At 38.5% G+C, this 23,710-nt stretch overlaps 1 protein-coding gene across 2 annotated transcripts in view; it reads right to left on the bottom strand.

Annotated features, from left to right (window-relative positions):
- LOC113038475 (serine/threonine-protein phosphatase 2B catalytic subunit alpha isoform) overlaps positions 1-23,710 on the bottom strand; it is a 58,074-nt gene that overhangs the window by 30,133 nt on the left and 4,231 nt on the right. For both annotated transcript variants that reach the window (XM_026195907.1, XM_026195906.1), the window contains exon 2: positions 7,066-7,266. In XM_026195907.1, coding sequence (XP_026051692.1) covers positions 7,066-7,266 — 201 coding nt within the window. The remainder of the gene's footprint in view (positions 1-7,065; positions 7,267-23,710) is intronic.

Below are 23,710 nucleotides of genomic sequence, written 5' to 3' on the forward strand. Positions count from 1 at the left end.
ATAAGACCTTTATGACTTTTATCTTTTTTCGTAGTTATCTGAGAACAAATATGTCATGTTAAACTAAAATAATTATTAATTACTAAAATAATATTTATCATGCAAGCAGAGAGATGTCATGACAAACGTTTAGTGATCATTTGAACACGACTGAATCCATTCAATGCGTATATTTTCATTATGCAGAACTCTTTAAGCGATTCTTAATGTTTAGTGAACTTCGTCATCTTGATGTTCAAATGTTGAACATCAAGATGACGTCCAAGTTGGGTCATGGTTGGACGTCCAAATAGTGCACCTAGTTTGGACGCCCAATAGATGTTCAGAAATGGTCATGGACTGACGGACCTAATATAGACATGATCTGCACATCTATCCGACATCCAGTGTTTAGTGGGAAGGTTTAAATAATCACCCTTTAAATATTTACAAATTATATAACATGTATGATGTATTATTATAGGTGAAATTACTCTTGCAAAGCTCTGCTTTCTGAGAGATGCAATAGAAGCAAGAGCAATGCGGTGTTTGATTTGCGTTCTTTTCATTCATAAAGTTTGCATTCATTCACTTCACACTCGTGACTTTAGAGGTCTGTGTATAATATTGCGCTGATCCCCTGGCTCAACTGTTATCTAGCAAACACACAGATTTTGTCAGCTTCAGCTGAGTACTCCGGTAGAATTATTCCTTGTCCGTTATTTGTTTTTGAAGCCATTATCCGTGCCATTCCGAATAAGGCATTCTGCTTCAGACACAACCCTAATTATTGCATTAAACATTTTATTTTTACATGCAACATAGATAAGGTCACAGAAAGTAACAGCTCCATGCAATATTGTAATCTTAAAATTCACATCATACTTGCAAATACTTTGTATGTATTATGGTTAATGCATGCTGGAGTAGTCGATTGTTTTCAGCTCCGACTAGTCTATACAAGCCCTAGTACAGTATGCAAAATTTTGCTGTATTTATGTGAACCAGCTAATAAAGCTCTTACTAGACACACTAGAAACTTCCAGATAGGTGTGTTAAGGCCAGTTGGAGCTAAACTTTTCAGGGCATTGGCCCTCCAGGAATTAGTTTGGAGACCCCGTCCTACAGAGTTGTTACTTTGCACATGCTTTTTGATCATTACAAATAATAATGTAAAATTATTTTCTTAGAATAGGAGATATGCTGTCTCTCACACATGCATTATCAGTAGTTTTAAGTATGTGGTCTTGAAGAGGATCCTTTCATCTCTCATTTGGTTTCGGTCTTGACTTGGACTCAAAACGTTTGGACTTGGACTTGACTTTGACTCTAACCTCTTTGAACTCAGTCTTGACTCGACTAGTCCTGGACTTAGACTTGACTTCGACTTGACAAAGCTGGACTTGACTACAGCTCTACAGTGAGGCCATAAAATAACCATTTTTGGCAAAACAAAGAAACATTAAGTCAAAAGTTATTTAAAGAACCATCTCTTTCTTACCTTTTTATAATCTGAAGAACTTTCTTTCGCCAACAAAGAACCTTTTGTGAAATAGAAACTTCTTCAGATGTTAAAGGTTCTTTATGGAACCATTTAGAAAAAAAGGTTCTTCTATGGTACTGTGAAGCACCTTTATTTTTAAAAGTGTATCTGATCAATCCAACAGTTCAAAACTCTCGCTCCTTTTTTCTGTTTATCTCCTCTTCTCTCTTTTTATGTCTTTTATGTTCATCTTCTTTTACCTTCTCTCCTCTCATATCCTCCTTTTTCTTCCAATTCTGCATCTCCTTTACTCTCTCCTCTTCATCTGCTTTCCTCCTTCTCTTACCTGCTCCTTTTCTGTAATCTACTTATCTCTCCTCTCTTAAATCATCACACATGTTCATCACTTACTTTTTCTCCACTTGTTTTTGCCTCTCCTCTTCGAGGATCTCATCTATTTAACTCCTTTTCATTCCTCTGTTATTCTTCCTCTCCTTTCACAGTTTATCTTCTATTTCTCCTCTCACCTACTCCTTGTCTCACAAATATTAATTTATTTTCCTTTTCTTTTATTTGACTCCTCTCATAACTCTCCTTTTATCTGCTCCTCTTCTCCCCTATCATATCCTGAGATATGAGTTTATCTCTTCTCCTCTCCTCCTTTCTTTTCATCTTTTCACCTCCTCTCCTCTTTTGGAAAGGAACAGGATCTCATCTATTCATCTTCTCTCCTCTGTTCTTCCCTTTCCTCTCACTGTTCATCTCCTTTTTTCTCAATTGTATCTGCTCTTCTGTAATCTTGTCTTCCTTTCTTTCTTCTCTCAAATCACCATCTCATATGTTTATCTCCCCCTTTCTCTCTTTTCACCTCCTCTCCTCTTGTGTTGATAAACAGGATCTCATCTATTTATCTCCTCTCCTCTCTTCTTTTTTTCTTCTACTCCTCTTACTGTTTATCTCTTCTTTTCCCTCTCTCATCTGCATGTTGAGTCTCCTAATTTTCCTTTCTTCTTCTTTACTTGTTTGACTCCTTTCTTCTCTACTCTTTGATCCCTCATCTTCTCTTTCTGATCTCATGTTGATCTCATTCACCCATCTGTTCATCACTTCTTCTTTATTTTCTCCTCTTTGATCATGTTCATCTTCTCCTCTCTTCTTTCTCTCATCTATTCTTCTCTTATACTCCCATCTGTTCCTCACTTCTTTTCTGTCCTTCTGTCATTTTTGTCTCCTCTCTCTTCTTTCATCTTCTCCTCATCCTCACATCTGTTCATTCCCCCTCCACTACTCATTCTCTTATTTCATCTGCTCTTGCTCCTTGTGTTTGCTCCTTTCCTGTCTTCTTCTTATCTCCTCTCCCTTCCATGAACACATGCATTAATCTCCTTCCTCTCCTCCCTTTCATTGATTCATCTCCTCTCCTCTCTACTATTTATCCACTCTCCTCTCATTGCTTATCTAATCTTCTCTCTCTTGTTCTTTCTAATATCATCTGTCTAGGATTTCTATTCTTTCACCTCTTCTCCTCTCACCTCTCCATCTCATCCTCTAGTTTGTTCTTATTCTCTTCTTCCCCCAACTCATTTTCTCCTCTTATTCTGTCTTCTATTCAATTCCTCTCTTTTCTTTTCTAATCTCCACTCATCTGTTCATCTCCTTGACTCCTTATTCTCTCGAGTGTTATTGTTCTATTCTCTTCTTTCCCCATCTGCTCCCCTTATTCTCCCATCTCCTCTCAGTGTATCTGCTAATTTCCTCTCCTCTCCTCTTTCCTTTCATCTGTTTCTTGTACTCTCTCATCTGTTCATCCATCTGTTCATTTCCTCTCCTCTTTTCTCTCCTCCTCTCTCTTCAGCATCTTCTGTCCTTTCTCCTCTTTCATCGCATCTGCTCTTCTCCTCTCCTCTGTTCATCTCTTCTACTTCTCACCTCACTCCTCTGATCTCAGATCATGAATTCATCTCATTCTTCATCTCCTCTTCTGAACAGGAACAGAATCTCATCTTTTCATCTTCCCCCCATCTTCTCCTGTCACCTCTCCTCCTTTCTTCCTCTCATTTCAACTGTTCTTTTTCTTATCTCTCCTCATTCCTCTGATCTCTAATTCTCCCATCTGTTCAACTTCTCTTCTTTCACTTGCTCTTCCTCTCATCTTCATCTCCTCTCATCTCCTTTTCTACTCATCCACCTCTTTCCCCTCTTATTCTCCCATTTGTACATATAATTTATTCTCTCCTCTCCTCCTCATCCTCTTCTCCTCCTCTTCTCCTCTCCTCCTCCTCCTTTCCATCCTCTCCTCCTCCTCATCTCTCCTCTCCTCTCCTCCTCTTCTCCTTCTCCTCCTCTCCCCTCCTCCTCAACTCTCCTCTCTCCTTTCCATTACATAAGCTGGACTTAAAGGGGTCATATGACGTTGCTAAAAAGAACATTATGTTGTTTATTTGGTGTAATTCAATGTGTTTATGTGGTTCAAAGGTAAAAAAAAAACATTATTTTCCAAATACTGTTTCTCCTCTAAGCCAAGCCTTTCTGAAACGTGTTGATTTTTACAAGCCTCATTGTTTGAAAGTGAGGTGTGCTCTGATTGGCAAGCTATCCAGTGCTTTGTGATTGGCAGAATGCCTCAAGTGTGTGACGGAAATGTTTCATGCCATAACATACTGTAATGCCGTGTCCTAGCACGACGAGATGAGACCAATAAAAGCCATTACAAACTAAGCTTTTTGTTGCATCCAGTGGGGACATAATTACTGATTATAATGACTTAGGGGCCGTTCACATATCGCGTCTTTTGCGCGCGCAAAAAAACGGGCATGCCGAGTGCTTACATTGGAAGCGCGGCATGCGGATTTTGGATTCAAATCTTGCCACACGGTGACGTAGATATGTGGGGCGTGTTTAAACAAGGCGGTTTAGGAGGGAGTGGACAAGTCTTAACTTTTCTAAAGAATATCTCTTTGGGTTTGAGACTTTAGTGTTTTGCAACTTTAGGGATCTTATCTATTCACAAACAGCTTGTAACACTCCAAAGAGAAAGGACTTGAAGTTGCATTATATGAACTCTTTAATGAGCGAGGAGCACACAGCACAAATCATTCTCAGCATAAATGAATGGGCCTGAACCAGCACTCTGTGTGTGTGTGTGTGTCTGTGTGTGAGTGTGTGTGTGTGCACATCTGTGTGATTGTGTAAGCAGTCTTGATTAACAATAGCATAAGGTGATGGCCATAAAGCTGGGTGAAGGTAGTGACAAATGGCAGCAGATATGTCTTTGTTTGCCATTATGTTGCATCACAAAAGAATTGGATCTACTGACAATGACAAGTCCTTTTGTACACTGTGCCTCCTGCATATTTCATATCCCTTTGATATTAATAATAGACGATCTGCAGTCATAAACTTCACTTGGCCTAATTTTAGCTGATCTGGGCAAATATTCTGAGCACAGGGACAGACATCACACAATCAAGCACGCACGCACGCACGCACGCACACACACACACACACAGTAAACTCTAAACAGTGATAATTGCAAGTATCTCTCTTCATGTGTGGCAGTGACTGTGCAGTGCTGAGTGTGGAGGGGGAGATGCTTATTCTCACATCACCCACTGCAGGCACACAGGGTGCAAGCAGAACATGATGATGGGAAGAGATTTAGAGAGAGGGAGAGAGAGAATATTGAGCTGTTAGATGCAGATGACTCAGAGGTGTAGGTGTGTTCTGCAGCAGAGAACTGCTCTCTCTCTTCCTCTCTTTCGCTCTGTAGGTCGCTCTGATCAACTGATGGATTTTAACAGCTGCACTGTACCAGACAAATCTAAGTGCATGGTGGAACTGAACTCTTCCTGTGACTGAAACGGTGTGAACTCAAATGCTTTGTGTCTTAAAACACAGTGGAAAGCGACTCCTGATGCATTGAAGCTTATGACCATGTGTCTTTCTTGGCCGTCAAAAACGGCCTTTAGTGCAGTGATTTTAACATTTTATAGTTTTATAGTTTTACAGCCTAACCATACCGCAAAACACTACATTTTCATCAGTATTTTTCTCTTGTTTGAAATAATAATAATAATCCTAATAAATCCTTTGCAAGTTTGTTTGTTTTAAGGAATTTTTTTAATCCTTACACTAAAAAACAAAACAAAATACTGATTAAGAAAATGACTTTCAGAGAATATAGCAACTTCGCTTCTATAGCAAACATTACAATTAAATAAACAAGCTGCAATTTTGCCAGTGTAAAGGAGATGTATCATTTGGGTAAAAAGCAGAATCAGATTACAAAGAAAAATTAATCATAATAATATCCATTATCTCTGCGTATTTAAATTTTTTTGGTGCGGTTACACAAGGTCCTGTTTCTTTCGGGAGTAAGCGGCTCATACACAGATGAGAAAGAGGAAATCACGGTCAGCTGGTGTGCTGACACACTCCTGCAGATGGACACGGGTATCAAGTACTCAACTCTATTGATAATTCACAGTCACTGATAAAAGCGAAAAAACGCTCAGACGCAGAGATGCGCAATCCATCGAATAGACAAAGACATGGTACGTAAATTACCCTAGTTTTAACGTGAAACTATTTTCCTCTATTCTCACCTTATAGTTGATGTGATGACAGGTAAGGAGGGAATTAACGCACACTCACAAATACACGTTCACGCGCATACAAGGGATCGGACTTCAAAGTGACAGCTATCTTCACAGGTAAACTTCATACGGAAACACCTCGAGCGCTTGCTCGCTTTGCCGCCTTCTGTTTTCGTCGGCCTTGTTCATTCTTTGAACTTCCAGTCAGGTGTTTTGGAGACTATTTTTGTATTTGAGGTCAGGATTGTGCATTCTCTCTCAAGCTCTCGCTGTCTTGCTGCTCTTTAGTCCTGTTTGCTGACAGTATCAAAGCAGGTTGTCACAGATATACAGTTAACATGTGAAGACGGCGTCAGATAACAAACTGCATTATGTACACACACAGATGCTAATGCACAGATGCTCTTCATCGACTAATGTCTGAAAACACATCCGACCCTGCTGCAAGACTTGGCACACATAGTTATGGAAGCCTGTTTCAGCCACTGAATAAAATAAAACTAGACAATTTTATCGCACATCTTTTCCCACAATTGTGAATTTACATCTCACAAACAATTATGACTTTTTTTTCTTAGAATTGCATGATAAATAAACTTGCAATTTTAAAAACCTGTTTTGCAAGTTTATATCTCACAATTTTTTTCTCGCAACTCTGACATCTTTTCTCAGAATTATGATATATAAACTCCAATTCTGAGGGAAAAAAGAGAGACTGTATGTATATCTCACATAGTAGTTCTAGGAATTGCATTTCTATCTTGCAATTCTGACTTTATAACATACAACTGCAAGATGTAAACTCGCAATTGCAAGATAAAGCTGGAACTGTGAGATAAAAAGTCGCAATTATCTTTAATGTAATTAATCTTCATTTTTATTCAGCGGCAGAAACGGGCTTCCATACATGGTCACTTAAATGCATGTCAAGTAACACCATCCTTTTAGTACTTTGTATATTTATCTTGATATTGTTTGTGAGGAAAGGAGGAAAGAAAAGGGAAGTACCTGTGACAGGTGCCTCTATGTCCAGCATGGTCTTCTCCTGGCGTAAGATAGAGGCCCCTTCATTTATGATTCGAAGGGCCACGGTCTCCTCCACTCGGCCCTCTTTAGTGAGGTGGGCTTTCAGTAGATCCACCCTTGGTTTCCCCTCACAGTCAAACACCTCCTTCATGGTGAGGCGGTGACTCAGGGGGAAGGGAACGGCTGAGGGAAACCCAAAACAGAGAGTATACATTAGAACTTGATTGTTATAGTCGCTTTTGATAAATCTGTTATGTTGTATTAGTGTAACTCAGTTGTCAGTTGCAACTATTCTCCGGGGATATTGTAACTCCATTATTTGATGATTCAGATTCAGAGGCTGCACTATATAGGTTTATCAACAGTAGTACTGTGTTGGAAAAATGCTTTTTTTGTTAAATCAAAATGGCTGCCCGAACATAGAAAGATTTTAAAAATGTTTTTAAAAGAAGTCTTTTATGCTTACCAGGGCTGCAGCTATTTGATCCAAAATCCTGTTAAATTTAATTCAGTTATTTCTCTTTAAAATAAAAACAGAAAGAGTTGAAATGCAATTTATAACAAAGCCTTTTTTTTTTTTTTTTGCAGCTACAGTATTCCTCATTACATTGTTTTTAATAATGTGTAGTTTTAAATTAAAAATTTGAATTAGTTTTTATAGGATCAATTTTGTTTTAATTTCAGATAATGATTAAGCAATTTTGATGTGTTTTTGTCCTTTTCATTGGTTTTGAAATATGTTTATACATGTACACTGTAGTTGTTATTATAGTACATCAAGTTAAACTAAATGAAAATTAAAAACGTTGCCTTGAAAACTATTTAAAATGCAATAAAATATACTACTTAACCATTAACATCTATGTTATTTCAAGTAAAACATTTTTTTTATTATTATTTCAGTTTTAGTTATTAAATAATACTCTGTTCTTGAGTGTCACATCATTATAATACAGAAATCATTATAATACAGTTTGCTGATTTAGTAATTAAGGAATTTTTCTTCTAACTATCAATGTTAAAAACAGTTAGCAGCTTAGTATTTTTGTGGCAACCATGAAAATTGTTTCCAGGTTTCTTCGATGTATAGAAAGTTAGAAATCTTGTTTCCTGTCACTGTAAATCAACTGAATGCAAAAAGTAAGAATGAGTTTGCATTTAAATTAATGCATTCAACAGACGCTTTTATCCAAAGCGACTTACAGTGCATTCAGGCTAATATTTTTTACCTAACATGTGTTCCCTGGGAATCGAACCCACAACCTTGTGCTGCCAAAGCAATGCTCTACCACTTGAGCCCCAGGAACATTTTCATTGTTAAAACATAAATGACTCTCTGTTAACTTAACTCCACAAAAAAATGTTTTTCTTTAATCATGTCTGCCCAGCATCATCGTTTGCTCGTTAAGCTCACTTACAGCAATGCAAAATTGGCCTTTTTTTATTTATTTTTTTTTTTTTACAAAAACAAAGCCAGAACTGCTATGAGTTAGTTTTAATAACAGCTGCTTATTAAGCTTCCAAAGAGCTGGATGTGAATAATTGATAAAGGTGCCGATTCTCAGCTGTGTGAAAATTCAATTTAGAAATTAGACTGAGAAAACAATATCTGCACCAAAAATTGGGGCAAAGGCAGTTTCTTTCTGCCATGACTCATAAATGTGTACACTGATAATGTGGGACTTGGCTTCAACAAAACATTGGCATGGTGAATTATTTACGCATGTGTGCTTGCGAAGATACGCCCCACACTGTACGGAAATAATTACTGAGTGCAGTTACAGTGCCATTGAGAAGAAATGCTACACATTGTTCATTGTGCATGATGACACAGTCACTCACAGCAGGATTTCAGAATAAGACTTCAGAGATATGGGCAATTCTGTGAGAAAAACATGCATTTTAGATTGCTGAGTAGAGGCTAGCAGCAACATACACAGCTCAGAGAAAGAGAGAGAGAGATACAGTAAGGGAACTGGGGATGGAAGCTCAGGGCAGAGACTCAACGTGATCAACACAAAGCTAAATAATTCATGTTTGACTTGAGGGGGAAAAAAGAAATCTCATGTTCCTGCTGCTGGGATAATGAGACTAGGCCTAGCATAGTATTTTATGAACAGTAAAAATACATCCCATTCAAGTGTGTGTGTTCTTGTGTTGCTTCTGTATATGTTTGGTCTCCTTGGTCATGGGAATTTTAATCAATCGAAACGTGGTCACATCAGTGAAAATTCAGTGAATTGTCTATAGTGAAGTCTATATTGTGTTCCTGTAGCTCAACTGGTAGAGCGTTGTGTTAGCAAGCGAGCTAGCGCAAGGTTGGGGGTTTCGATTCCCTGGGAAGACATGATTGGTAAAAATTGATAGCCTGAATGCAATTTTAAGTTGTTTTGGATAGAAGCGTCTGCTAAATGCATACATTTAATTAAATTTTAAGAAAGAAATGTTTCAGCTGGTCAGAACCAACAAATACTTTGAAATGGCTGGATGAAAATTGGCAGAACAATGCTAAATATGGCCGCTTATTAATGTTTCATATGTTGACTATAATGCAAGATATATCTATAAGATTTTCCGGAAGCCTATTAATATGCTGTTAGTCCACTAGCCACTAGCATGTAAAGCATAAACACATTTAGTTGTAGTTATCACTTACGGAAAGCACCAACGATGTTCACATAGCCTTTCTGCAGCTTGCTATCCATTCCAGTGAAATGTGTAGATTTTTATTTGATATGCATTGATGTACAAGGTTTTCATTTCATTAAAATAGAAGTCTAATTAGGGGGGACTAGGACCCTGATCCCCCATATGCAATAAGGTAACATCATTAAAAAAATCCATGTTTTGTTACTTGTTCTCCAAGATCATTATCTCATGTAGACATTGTTCATCAAAACAGTGAAAGATCATTTCTGCATAAGGTAATGAATATTCATGAGACAAGCCATCACCATTTTGTGAAATCAGAAACAGCTCAAATCTCTGTATTCTCCAACTGCCCAGATAACTTCTCTAAACAAAGCGTTGCTCTGTCTTTTGATCGCAGACTTTGCTATTTTGGGAAAACCGAGGACAATGTAAAACACTGCTGAGATCTCTTCTGAAACATCTGAGGAGACACATGTGAGATTACTAGGGCCTTTTTCTCTAGAGAAAAGCAGAAAAAAGTTCCCGTAGCTTTGTCATACCAATAAAATAGATCTTAAAAAGAAAAAAAATATTCATGCCATCAATAGATTAAAATAATTCATGATTAATTCATAACACATTTAGGTCATTTAAGAAAAAAAATTTAAGAAAACAAATCCACTTATATATATATATATATATATATATATATATATATATATATATATATATATATATATATATATATATATATATATATATATATATATAAACATAAAAAATGTATTATTGGAAACTGGTGGTAGTGATAAATTAATAATCCACTATTTATTTTGGAATTCCAGAAATTAAAAAAAACTGCTTATTCTTCAATTATTGGAATATATATTGAGGGGAAATAAAAATAAATGTTTTAAATTGATTTTATACATATTAGTTTATTTTATGCATTTATTCGTGTTTTAATATTAATATATATTTTAATATTATAGATTAAAGATTTAATATTAGATTGAAGGCCCTGGTCCATGGTTGAGAACTACTACTGCAGAGGAATATATATGCCTATACAAAATAACATACAGATGCTTATTTCTCAAACTGTTTACTTCACTAATACTAATGCTGTCCAGTTTATCATAAGCTAAAATAAACAAGTTTCTAGTATGGAATTGATCTAGGGGCCCTTGGCTTTTTGATGGGTCTGGAGGAGAGTAAATAAAAAATTAGAAAGCACTCAGATTTATGGTTTTTGCTTCTCAATGTGAAGAATCAAATGAGTGTGAACAGCGACAGCATTTCAACTAATTTTTGGCACTTTTCTGACTCAGTGTGAGAGTCCACCAAAAGACGTCACAGCACAGTCAGACGAAGAGACCGAGTGAGCGGGAGAAAGACAGACAGATAACGCAGAACATAATGCTTCCCTCACAAGAACATAATGTTCCTATTTGTCCCCATCTTCGCCTTCTCCCAATACTCTAGAGGGCTGAGATGCACTCGCACAGCATCCTGAAGGACAGAAAGATGACGAGAACTTTGTGTAAATATGAACAATAATGAGATGCTCCAGAGCACAACATGTGGCCTATCGGAGTAAGAAGAAACTTAATAGGAAGAATAGACAAGAGAGAAACAGGAGAATGTGTGAAATGCCTGATGAACAATGGTCTCAGTAAGGAGGAATGAAGAGCAAATGAATAGAGAGAGAGAGAGTGGTTCAAGGGTGAGATGGAAAACAGCAGCTTGGCTCTTCACTTCACAAGATGTTGGACTGTGGTGCATGTTGCTGAGCAACAGCCGGTGACTACTGAAGTGTGGCCGGTTCAGACACAGTATACACTGTGATTTGGGATTAAATCTCCAATGTGCAGGTCTGCAGCAGCTCTGTCTTTCTCTACACACACCACAAACACTCTGAAATATTCTATTCTGCAGCTAATAAGCAGTGCACTACTGTATGCATCAGCTAAAGGAAAGCAGAAAGGAGAACTGCTCTTAATGGGTATACCTCAGGGGTTTATCATTTACACATATTTACATATAAATAAAACAAGGTATGCCTAGCATACTCATACAGAAGAGCATGTACAAAAACGAATCAAGGAGCTGCATACAGCTAAATTAGACATAGTTTGTACTAATTATGATAAAACGTGTTATTTTAGTATCACTGAGATACTAGTATAATTTTTTTAATGTTTGTCTTCATATATGTCTGTATAGTTTTTATTCATTTTGATTTCAGCTTTAGTTTTTAGTTGAACTAAATGAAAATGAGAAATGTTGCCATGGCAACTAGCAGAAATAATTTATTTTATTTCAGTTAACATTTATGTCATGTGAGACATACGTTTCTTTATGGTTTAAGTTAAGTGTAATAACCCTGGCATGATGCAAATTCAGATTATGCAGACATACCCAATTCCTTGATCACTGATTCTAAAATAAGCACCTGTAATTTTTTTTTTTCCGTTTGCTTAATAAACTGGCACATGACGTCACAATGGATTTTAATAGAGTGTGACGTTAGCATGTTGCTAATGATATGATTCTTTAAAACGAATGAAATAAATAGGACAATTCAGCATACACAGATAATTTTTAATTAGTAACAATTACTGAGGTATATCATAAATAAATATATTAAGTAATTAAAAAAGCTTCATGGGATTATTATACTTTCCTTCACTGAAGCAGTTTGCTTCAAATCAGTTTGTAATGAATTCGTAATGTTGTGCTTTACCTTGTAGACAGCTGGTTTGGCTCATGGCTTATAACTCTGTAATAAAGGCTTATTTACAATCTCTATAAGAAAAATATTTCAAGAACCAAGGCTTCTAAAAAGTAGGTGGACACTATTGCTTTCTATAGAGCTGTTATGGAGCTGTAACACAGAGAGCATGTTGCAATAAAATATAAATATAGCATAAAATCAAATAAAAAATTGCTTAAACCTTTTTCCAAAATTTCCAAAATGATGTCATTAATTACTCACCCTCACATCGCTCCAAAGCAGTAAGAAATTAGTTAATCTTTGGAAAACAAATTAAAATATTTTTGATGAAATCGGAGAGCTTTCTGAACCTGCATAGATAGCAATGTAACTACTGCATAATAAGGCCCAGAAAGGTAGTAAGGACATAATTAAAATAGTCCATGTCCATCAGTGATTTAACCATAATTTTATGAAGCACTAGAATACTTTTTGTGCTCAAAGAAAACAAAAAGAACAACTTTATTCAACAATTTCTTCACATGGTGTGTTCTAGGATTTCTAACTACGTAAAAATATTCAAACAAATCTATTTTTACGCTCAGAATTACAAAGGACATATGGTGCCTTAAAAGATGTCTAGTTAGGCCCTAGGCAGCTCAGCAGGTTTTAAAACAGACACGCAGAAGTTACCTTGTTTAGTCCTTTATTTTCTCATAATGTCATTCAAGATTTACTGAAAGTAGAAGGGAAATATTGTCTGTGTAACACCCTCCGTGACTACATTCTTCTATAGATGAGTCTATTGTGGATTCGCTTCATCTTAAGTTCATCTTAACAAGATCTGTTATGGTTGCCTGTCTTCATGACTGTCTCATATTGTGCAATCGATGGCTCTATTACACCGAACAGGTTCTCTCTTCCTCTCTCTCTCCTCATTTGCTCCTGTGGTAAAGCTCTGGATGCCTGTGACTGACAGTAAACTTTTGCTGAGTAAGTACAAAACATCCCTCCTGTGTGTTAGACCATAATATGGGAATAACCCCTACATGTGTGTGGCAGAAAACGCATCACCAACAAGCACACCTGGCAGCGTAACAGTGTCTATGACTGTCAATGTCCTTATCATGTTAACAGAAGAGCTTCAGCCTTAGGCCGAGACAGCAAGCAACTGTGCTAATGCTACCAGAGATGATGCGTCAAATACATGCCGAAATTGTCACTGCATGCAACATATGCGTGACTACTGACCCAGAATCATTTAAAAGAATTTACATATGCTGATTGCTGACAGAACAAGCCTAATAATATGGACAAAAACCATAAAAATTACTGTATGTGTACACACACACTGAGCATAAAGTACAGGGAACGTAAAATTCTACATAGACAGTAGTAGCATGACCTTGTATTTTCAGTATTCAAGTCTTCAAGTTAATATTTAGATTTATTTAAAATAATTAGATGTTAATATTTTCTGCATAACCTTGATGAAAGGGGACATGTTAATATGACATTTTAAAATGCTCTAAACACTCCCATATACATACATACTCACTGTAATCTTGGAATGAATGTAGATTAATCTAGATTAAAATGGCTCATTTGAATTCTGCCAAAGGCATTCAGAATATGTGTGCTACCCAATTAAAAAAAGGTCTAAAATTAAGTATTTTAGAACTGGTTTCTCAAGCCAGGTGGTGCATTAGACCAGGGTATGTTTCATATTTTTTTACGCACCCATGTTAACGGAGTCCAGCGTTGCAGTCCATCAATGCGTTCCAGGAGCGGTTCGTCTGCATCAGTGCAGCGATCATTTACGTACCGAGTAGCGGACTGCAAACGTGTACTGTGTGAAAGCACAATGAGTATGAGTCCGTGCTGCTTCAGCACCACATACGTAACGCACACGGACTGCATACACACTGCAGACGGATTATGTGTAAAACAGGCGTGCGTCTTTCCCTGAAGCAAACCTGGCGGCTTCAGCTGCATGTCACAGTGTCTGGTCCACTTTCATTGTTTTCACCAGTCTTTATAAACCGGTCTGTTTCTATCTGTTTCATGGAGTCCTTGTTTTCCGTCACCTGGCTTTCTCGTGTTCCCTTTTGTTTTTCATGTTTCTTGTTTTTGGACGGATTTTGTTGTTATGACTTCTTGCCTGTTTTTGGATGTGATTTTGGATTCCCCATTAAATACTGCGATTGGATCTCTCCTTTTGTGTGTGCGTTCGTAACAGATGGACTCCATCATGCCCAGATCCAGCAGTGTGGGATTTTGTATCTGTTCTCCAGCCAGCATGGAGGAGCGGAGGGGGAGGTTCCTAAATCTTATCACCCTCCGTCAAGAGGGGAGTGAGGTTGGTGGTCTGGAACAATTATTCTGGACCATGGCAGTAGGAATGGGGTACAATGATGAGGCACTTAAAGACCTTTTTAATGCCTGCCTGGATGACCCTGTGCCTGAGTGGGAGATGAAGGGGCTGGAGATCCTGGACTTTAGGGGGTTCACCAGGTACCTACACCATCGGGCTCAGTGGGATACCCCAGCCAGACCAGTCTCTCCAGACACGATGGCCGACTCTAGACCTGTGTCTACAGACAGGAGGGCCATCAGCCCAGCGCCACTGCAAAAGGTGGTCACCAGTCCAGTGCCACAGCACAAGATGGCCACCTGCCCAGTACCACTGCACAAGGTGGCTGCCAGCCCAGCACTACTGCACAAGGTGGCCGCCGGCCCAGCGCCACTGCACCAGATGGCAGCCACAGGTGACGGTCCAGAGTCAAGTCAGGTCCCCACTGACCAGGTCCCTATGGTCCCTCCAGAGTCGAGTCAGGTCCCCGTGGTCCCTCCAGGGGACTGCACAAGGTGGCTGCCAACCCTGTTGGCTCTGCCCTGCGTCCCCGAACTTTCCGTTTACCCCTGGCCTCTTTGTTTTGTTGTTGTTGTCATTGTTGTTGTTTTTTGTCACTTCCTGTATCTGTTTCCCTCTATGGACCTGGCCCTCCATTCATCCCCCTTGTCCTCTGCCGGTCCACCTCCCTCCTGGTCTCCTTGTTATGTTGTTGTTATTGTTGTTTTTTTCACTTCCCGTCCCTGTTCCCTTCTATGGACCTGGCCCTCCATCCCTCCCATTAATCCTCCACCAGTCCACCTCCTTCCTGGTCTCTGTGTTCCCTGATTTGTTATTGTGTTCAGTGGAGCATCTGGTAGCTGCTCCTTAGAGGGGGGTAATGTCACATTGTCTAGTCTGTGTTTCCCTGGGTGTCCACTAGTGGTCTCACTTCCCCATAGTCACCCCTCTGCAGGCACTACATTCCCCACAAAGCCTTTGTCCCTTTCATCACTGTTATTTGCACACCTGTTAATTGCACTCAGCTGTCTAAACTTTTATCATTTTCACCTGTCTTTATAAACCGGTCTGTTTCTATCTGTTTCATGGAGTCCTTGTTTTCCATCAAATATATATATATATATAGTAGTATTTTTTAACATTTTTTGAAATGTCACACTTCACTGCAGGAAGGAACAAGAGAGAAACGTGGTACAAGCAAAAGTCTTTAATCCAGGAATCATAGAAATAATCCACAACGGTAACACAGAACATCCAACAAGTATGGACGAAGCAGTCCCGACTGAGAAGGAGAGACACAATGACAGGAGCTTAAATACTAGGGATAATTACTAAACACAGGTGCATGGAATGCGACAATCAACATAGGACACAGAACACATTGTGGAGAGACAAAACATAATGAGTACAGGGTCGTGATATTACTCCTCCCTCCCAATAGGTGCGACTTCGCACCGTAGAACAACATATGGGGTGAATGGGTGGGAACTGGAGGATGGAGGAGCCCAGCAGGACCCAGACCACAGCCATAATGTCATCCCATGGTGGAGCCGACAGTGGGAGGAGCAATGGAGGAGGAGTGGCCACCGACTCCAGGGGGCTGATCAATGGCGATGGAGCAGGTGGTGGACAAGCCCGAGGCAGAGAAGGAGAGCTTAAGTGCCAGGGCAACAGGGAGGATCCGGAAGTCTTAGGTTGAGCCGATGGTAACAGTAACCGACACGGAGATGTGGAACTGGGAGGTTGTGGTGGAGCCACAGCGACAGAGGACTGAGGTGAAGCCGAGGGAATCAAGGAGCCTGACAGGTACGGAGGGATGAGGCAAAGCCAGAGTAGTGGAGTCCCAAGGTGCAGGACGGTCATTGCCAGACCAAGGTGGAGCCAGAGGGATGAGGGAGCCAGACAGAGCTTGTGGACTGCCCAGCCATGATGGAGAGGAGGGAGCTAGGAGCCATGGTGGAGCCAACGGGTCCAGGTCTCAGAGGCTGGAGGTGGAGGTGAGGTAGACTCCATCCATGGTGACACTGGAGGATGGCAGTCCCAAGAGGCTTGCACTGTAATGATGGTGGGCTGAGGGTGAGCAGAGGGGCTGCCAGAAGGTGGAGGAGGCTGGAACGGGTGGGAGGGCTTTCAATTTTGAGGTGCAGGCACTGGAGGACACATTCTCGGAGCAGGTAATGGAGAATAAGAAGCCCCCTCAGGGCTGGACGAGGGAACCATGGACGAAGGAGGGCTGGACAGGACCGGTGGAGACAACAGAGAGAGGAGAGAGAAGAGGAGGCAGTTCGATCTGCAGATCAGATTCCCAGTCAATGAGATCCTCCTCCTCATTTTGGCCCTTTTGCGACGCCATATTCAGCTCACCCTCAGCAGCGGTGCAGGGGGCAGAGCTCCTTTCCGTGCTCACAATGTTTGTGGCTTTCTCCCTCGTGGCAGCGGGTGTTGCCGGCTCATATACCTACCTGGACTGACGTCATGGCCTCTGGCTCCGCATCGATCCTCAGCTCTGTCGCTCTCTCTAGCGATGGCTCATTAGTTGCGGCGAGCTCTGGCTCTCCATCAGCGGCTGGCTTGGGCATTGGCTCCGCGCATTGAGGAGAAGGGGGTTGGGCTGGGCTCTGGTTTGGGAGTGGCATTTCTCCCCAGTGTACACTCCACGAAGGCTGCAAAATTGTGAAATGTCCTCAAATGACCAGAACCATGAACAGTCTAATGTGGGTGTATGGGTTTTAAACACTCTCAAATAATGTGATTCAATTCTGTATATTCACATATTTGGATGTCGAATAGATTAGGGTGACCAAACGTGCCATTTTCCCAGGACACGTCCTGGCCAGGATTTCTATATTGCCTAAAATATCCATGCTTTGGCTTTGTTTGCGCTGTGCAGACCAATAGTTGTATGACAAAGTACCGTACTTCTTGTGATTTTCAATTCCTCTCACGGTACTTGACATCATGCCAAAACCTAGATATTTTAGACAATATACAAATCCTGGCCAGGACGTTTCCAGGGAAAATGGCACGTTTGGTCACCCTAAAATAGATGCTATATTTAGTAAGGTAAGGTAGCACAACATGTCTCCTTTTTTTAGAGAATGCAATCCCAAAATGCACTGCAACAAGCTAAGAGGTTGGACAAAAACATACTAAATATTGAAAAGCGTCATTAAAATAGTTATTATAATAGTTATGTATTTTTTTTGCTTACCAGAGTACTAGGTTAGCAACATGCTAACATCAAACTGTGCTGAAATCAACTGATGTATTGCATTAAATCAGTTATGTCCTTTTATGTATGAAGTCGTCTATGCTTGTGATTTTGTAATTGAGTTTGTGCTTATGAGTTACAATAAAACTGAACGACAGATCTTTTCTTCTGCACATTTGAATGAAGCATATTATCAGAAAACTAAAACAGTACATCCGAATAGGCATACTTCCATACTATATACTGTAGAATGTAAAAACATTTTATTGGGGTCACGGATGAGGACTTACGAATGGCAATGAAGCAACGCAACTGACACTGGTGGGACAGTAGTAACATGGCATATCATACTACTCATATTCATACTGTATCATACATCATATTTTATACAGCAATGAAGTCAGTACATTTTCAAACCAAATGTAGTACCTACTCAATCTCCTGGTGAACTGAGAGCTTATTCATTTTGCTCATGGCTCTGTTACAATAATTTATGTTTTCTGTTACAAGACTTTACTTAGTCAAATTATTCACTTTTCACCATTACCCATTGTCCATGTTTTGGCCTAATATAATGTGCACTACAAACTAACAATGTATCTGTCACCGGTGGACGACAAGCCGCTAACGTCGCACAGCAGATCTTTTATCAGTGTACCATTTAAGGTGTTTCAGGGGTGGTGGAAAGCTGTGGAGCTTGTTAAAAAGAACAGAGAGAAGTGGACATGTTGACAGGACATTATTAATAACTGAAGAAACTGGATTACATAACAGCCTCCACAGTGTCTACCACATTAACTCTAGCGGGATCAACCGCACAGCGTGAACTAGCGCAGCTAGGAATCACTTTGGACTAGCGATTCAGACTATCGCCCTCCAGTCCAGGCGCCGTTGTGTCCGACTTCTGTTGTTTTAAAAAAATAATACTTAAATAGACCTGGCAACCCGAATTGGGAGCACTTGTTTTATGAGACTTGACTCAAAACATGAGCACTGTTTTTGTCGAAATGTGTCAGTGGTTCCCGCAACATGCACAAACCCGGACTGTGCCGAGCCCTTACATGTTTATGGGCTTTGGCTCTGTGGCAGCTTGCAGGCCTGAGCACAACCCATGCATGAAAAGCCAATATGCTGGAGAAGGGAGAGATGAAAGAGATGGAGTTAGTGTGGCTGCTCGGCCCTGCTGACTGGTATTAGAATGGGGGGCAGGGGAATACAGTATATATCGAAATAAAATCAACACAGTGCTACCCTTCACTAGATTTGTATATATATATATATATATATATATATATATATATATATATATATATATATATATATATATATAGACACTCACAAATCTACTTCTGGAATATGAAATTTGTATAAAATTATGAAGTATTATATATACATATGTAAAAGCATGGAGCCTGTTTCTGCCACTGAATATATATATATATATATATATATATATATATATATGCAAGCCAGGTTCAAACATTGCGACATGATATGACTGCCACAACTTAATAGAGCGGACTACGGCTTTAAACTGTCAAAGGTGAACCAATAAACTCTAAGAAATATTCACTGAAAGCAAACAGTGTGACAACTAGCCCCAGTCTCCCCAATGTTGAAGCATGCGTGCTAATTGCTAGGCTACAGCCCGACTAAAACATTAAGTGATTGATTCAACAATTTAAAGAGATATAGTTCACCCCAAAATGTTGAAGAATGTTGGTAACCAAACAGTTGACGGTAGGCATTGACTTACATAGTATGGGGAGTTAAGTTCAAATTATCTTCTTTTTTTGCTCATCAGAACTAAGAAACTCATCCAGACCTAACTTGAGGATGAGTAAATGATGACTGAATTTCCATTTTTGAGTGAATTATCCCTTTTTATGAAAGAGTGACAGCATTAGTGATGTTTAATGTGTCTGAAGGTTTGTGTTTGTTGAAGCAGGACTACTATAATAAGCAGGCACTTCATCCACAGACCTGTCATGTATTTGTGCAATTTACAAGCGTTCTCATGCGTGGCTCTCCTTCTGTCTCTACTTCTTTCCTATCATCTTATTTACCTCCCCCTCTCTATCATGTCCTGCCTGTCTACTTCAGCCTTCATCTGTCACTTTCTCCTCACATTCACCATATTTCCTTTAGATGCCCTTCAAATCCTTTGTCCACCTTTCTCCATGGAAACGTCTTTATGTCTTACATCTCTCCAGCGTTCTCACTCAAACACATCCCCCATTCCCTTTTTCTGTTTCCCCAGGCTAAATACCTTTTCACACCCAGCACAAAAACAGAAATTCAAAACGATTTCAAGTCAAAACGTATAAACAAATATTATAACTTATGTAAACAATGTTTTGTTCGAATTAAGTTTCAAGCAAACACTTTCTGATGGAATAGGTGATGGTGAACAGTACCACAGATGACGCACATATCTGTCAGCATAAGGATTTCAATAGAGTTTAATTTAATTATTAATTTTACTTAACTAGATAAGTCTAATGCATTTGCTTAATTTTTATCAATTATTGCAATGTGTTATGTATTAAATGTGTAATGTATATATATATATATATATATATATATATATATATATATATATATATATATATATATATATATATATACACACACACACACACACACATAAATAAGTATTTTATATTATTTATAAAAAAATATTATATTTTTATATGATTTATTTTCAATGTCTGTATTAAAAATGTAATTATGTTAGCAAAAGTAATTAAAAAATACATACATAAGTACTTTTACTATTATTTATTAATTTTTTTTCTTCTATTTATATTATATCTTTATAAGACTTATTTTCAAACTCTGTGTTTAAAAGAAAATGTTTCAAATGTGTATTCTTTTTTTGGTTGAGTACAAAGACAACATCATAACCATATGTAACAGACTGTGCCGCAGCGACTTGGCAAACATGATCAAAAGCTAATATCTTATTGGCCAATCAAAAAAAAAAAAACATTTAATTAGATTTGCCGGCAGATGAATATTCACACATATTCACAGGCCCATAGAAACCTGGTATTTTTTTCTAACATTTGTCCTCTGACTGAATATTTGCAGGGAATATTCACAGTGGTGTGAATAGGCCTTAAGATTGTTCATCCTCTCTTTCATCTTTTCTTCTTCATTCCCTCATCTCCCTCATCTTCTCCATCTCATCAGTAGACCTCGGGGAAGTGCTGTTATGTAAGAGAGCCATGTGAACTGAAACAGTGCTGCAAACCAATGCTTAAATAATTCACTCACACTACTATATAAAGCTTGCATGTACATATCAGGCAAGCGGATCCCCAGCATCCACCTCGCACCATCCCAATCCTGTTAGTTATTACTCCACCTTACCACCCTTACCACCTCACGCACTCTGAATGGACTCCTACATCTACCTAACAGATTATGCTCATATTTTGATTTGAGTTTATTGCACAAACAACAATTCTGGACAAGCACTCAATGAATAGCCCATGGAATCACACTAATTAAAGGGAAAACACAGGCTTAATAACTCATTAAAAAATATAGGTGATGAATATGGGAAACTGCAACAGCTTGACCAGAGAAGGCTCATGCTGAGCTATTTGTAAGAACCGATAAAGAAAGCAATGCAACACCGCATGTGTTTGAAACCATTCACCATTCATTTGGGTGGATTTAATAAATACAACAAGCTTTTGTTTTACTGAAAATGTGAAAAGATTCAATTACTATTGAAGATTAGGGGACACTGACACTAAATTTTGACAATTTGAAATATAGAGAGGAGTGGTAACTCAAATCATATGGTTTATTGATGAGAGAAGTGACTTTACTAAGTAACAAGATTTATGATTTTCATTAGCATAGCCACTCTGTTGGAACTGTGATTTAAGAACAGTGGTTGGCCAAGGGGTAATCAGTTTTACTTTTCAAATTCAAGTTGACTGTTTTCATGTAGCTGACTAAATAAGACCAGTATTAGAGAAAAATCTGAACAGCTGGTAAGACGAGTCTAAGCAGTTTATGCAACCGACCAGAAAACACCATAGCAACTGCATAGCAAATACTCTAAAAACCAATATAAGAACATCTTAGCAACTGCAATGCCACTGCAACCACCCACAACACCTGAGCATGTTAGCAATGAATATAAAATTCAGGCCAATAGATTATGAGATGCTAAATATTTGCATGTTATGAACGATAACTGATACAAGAGCGATATAAAAAAACCCAATAAAAGTTGTCAAAATAAATGAATAACAAAACCCTAAAAACCTAAACCAATCATTTTAAATGCTACAAATTAAAGCATCACCTTTTAAGATAACACTTTACAAAACCTTCCTTACATGAACTATGATTAATTAATGCTTAATAAAACTTTTAGTTACACTTTATTTTTAGGTGTCCTTCTTACAGTGTAATTATACATTAAAGTACTGAGTAATAGTAAATAAATACATGGACTTACCGTATGGTTAGGGCTAGGATTAGGGTTTGGTTTATTGCTATTATATAATAATTTATTGCTATTATAATAGTAAATACATGTAACGTGTAACAAAGACCTTAAAATAAAGTGTTAGCAATTTTTTCATTGTTAGTTCATGTTAAATAATGTAATTAGCTAAGGTTAATCATAGAAGTTTGTTGTGAAGTGTTACCCATTTTATTATATGGCACACAAATTGGCATTTGGCATTGGCTATTTATTACGAGATTTGGTACATTTAGTCAAAGATTAGCTTTAAGTGATGGAAAAGGTGGTCTAAATTTAAAAGTAGGGGAAATGTATGCACATAACAATCAATTAAAATAACGGCCAATAACTGATATGGTACTGATTTAAAGCGCATCTTCAGTGAGTTTCTTTCAAGCACCACCAACTTTTCTTTCCCAGAAAATGCAATAAACCAATCTGTTATTTTAGTTTGCCATACAATAACAAGCAAACAACAGCACATCTTACTTGACAACATTCCTTATTCGTTTGTAAGTATAACAATGTTAGGTCAGCAGCATTGCAACAACACTGATAGTAATCTTCATGTGTCCTAATCAGCAAATGACCCAGAGAAGCATCACCGCTAGGTGACTCACCTTTCCAAGTGTCCTGTTTATATCCAGACAATACCTCTTGAGCCCCTTGTGGCTCGCCAAGCCCCATCAGAACTAACACAGTTAATGCCCTAGAATTGGACTTAGTAAAGTAGGCCGTTCTAAGCCTGTCATGAAGGCATCCCAGAGCAGTGAGTGGGCTATTGGCATCTACACACTAGAATTTAGAGGCTGAAGCAAAACTTGACCTTCCTCCTCTGGGCTTTAAAACCAGGCGCTGATTGACACATTGTATTTTTAAAGAGCACTAAACTATCACTTTAGCTATCATATCCTCCCCAGAAACACCTATGTAAACATCTATGTCAATGTTTAGTATAACAGCAAACTACTGTGCCAGATTATATTTATTAATTTGTTCAAAATGCGCTCAATTGACTCACTCACTCTAAGTAGCTATTCATATAGAGACCTGCTGTGTAGTTAGTTGTGTTAAACTGTGTAACGATAGTATCACTGTTACACTATTTTGATATACTAGTAAATACAGTAATATCGCAACTACAGCTGTGTGCAATTTTGACACATTTGTTTATAAACCAACAATAACAAAGTGCAGAAAAATGTCTTGTGGGATCAATATACA

The sequence above is a fragment of the Carassius auratus genome, chromosome 21, assembly GCF_003368295.1.
Source record: "Carassius auratus strain Wakin chromosome 21, ASM336829v1, whole genome shotgun sequence".
NCBI classification, from domain to species: domain Eukaryota; kingdom Metazoa; phylum Chordata; class Actinopteri; order Cypriniformes; family Cyprinidae; genus Carassius; species Carassius auratus.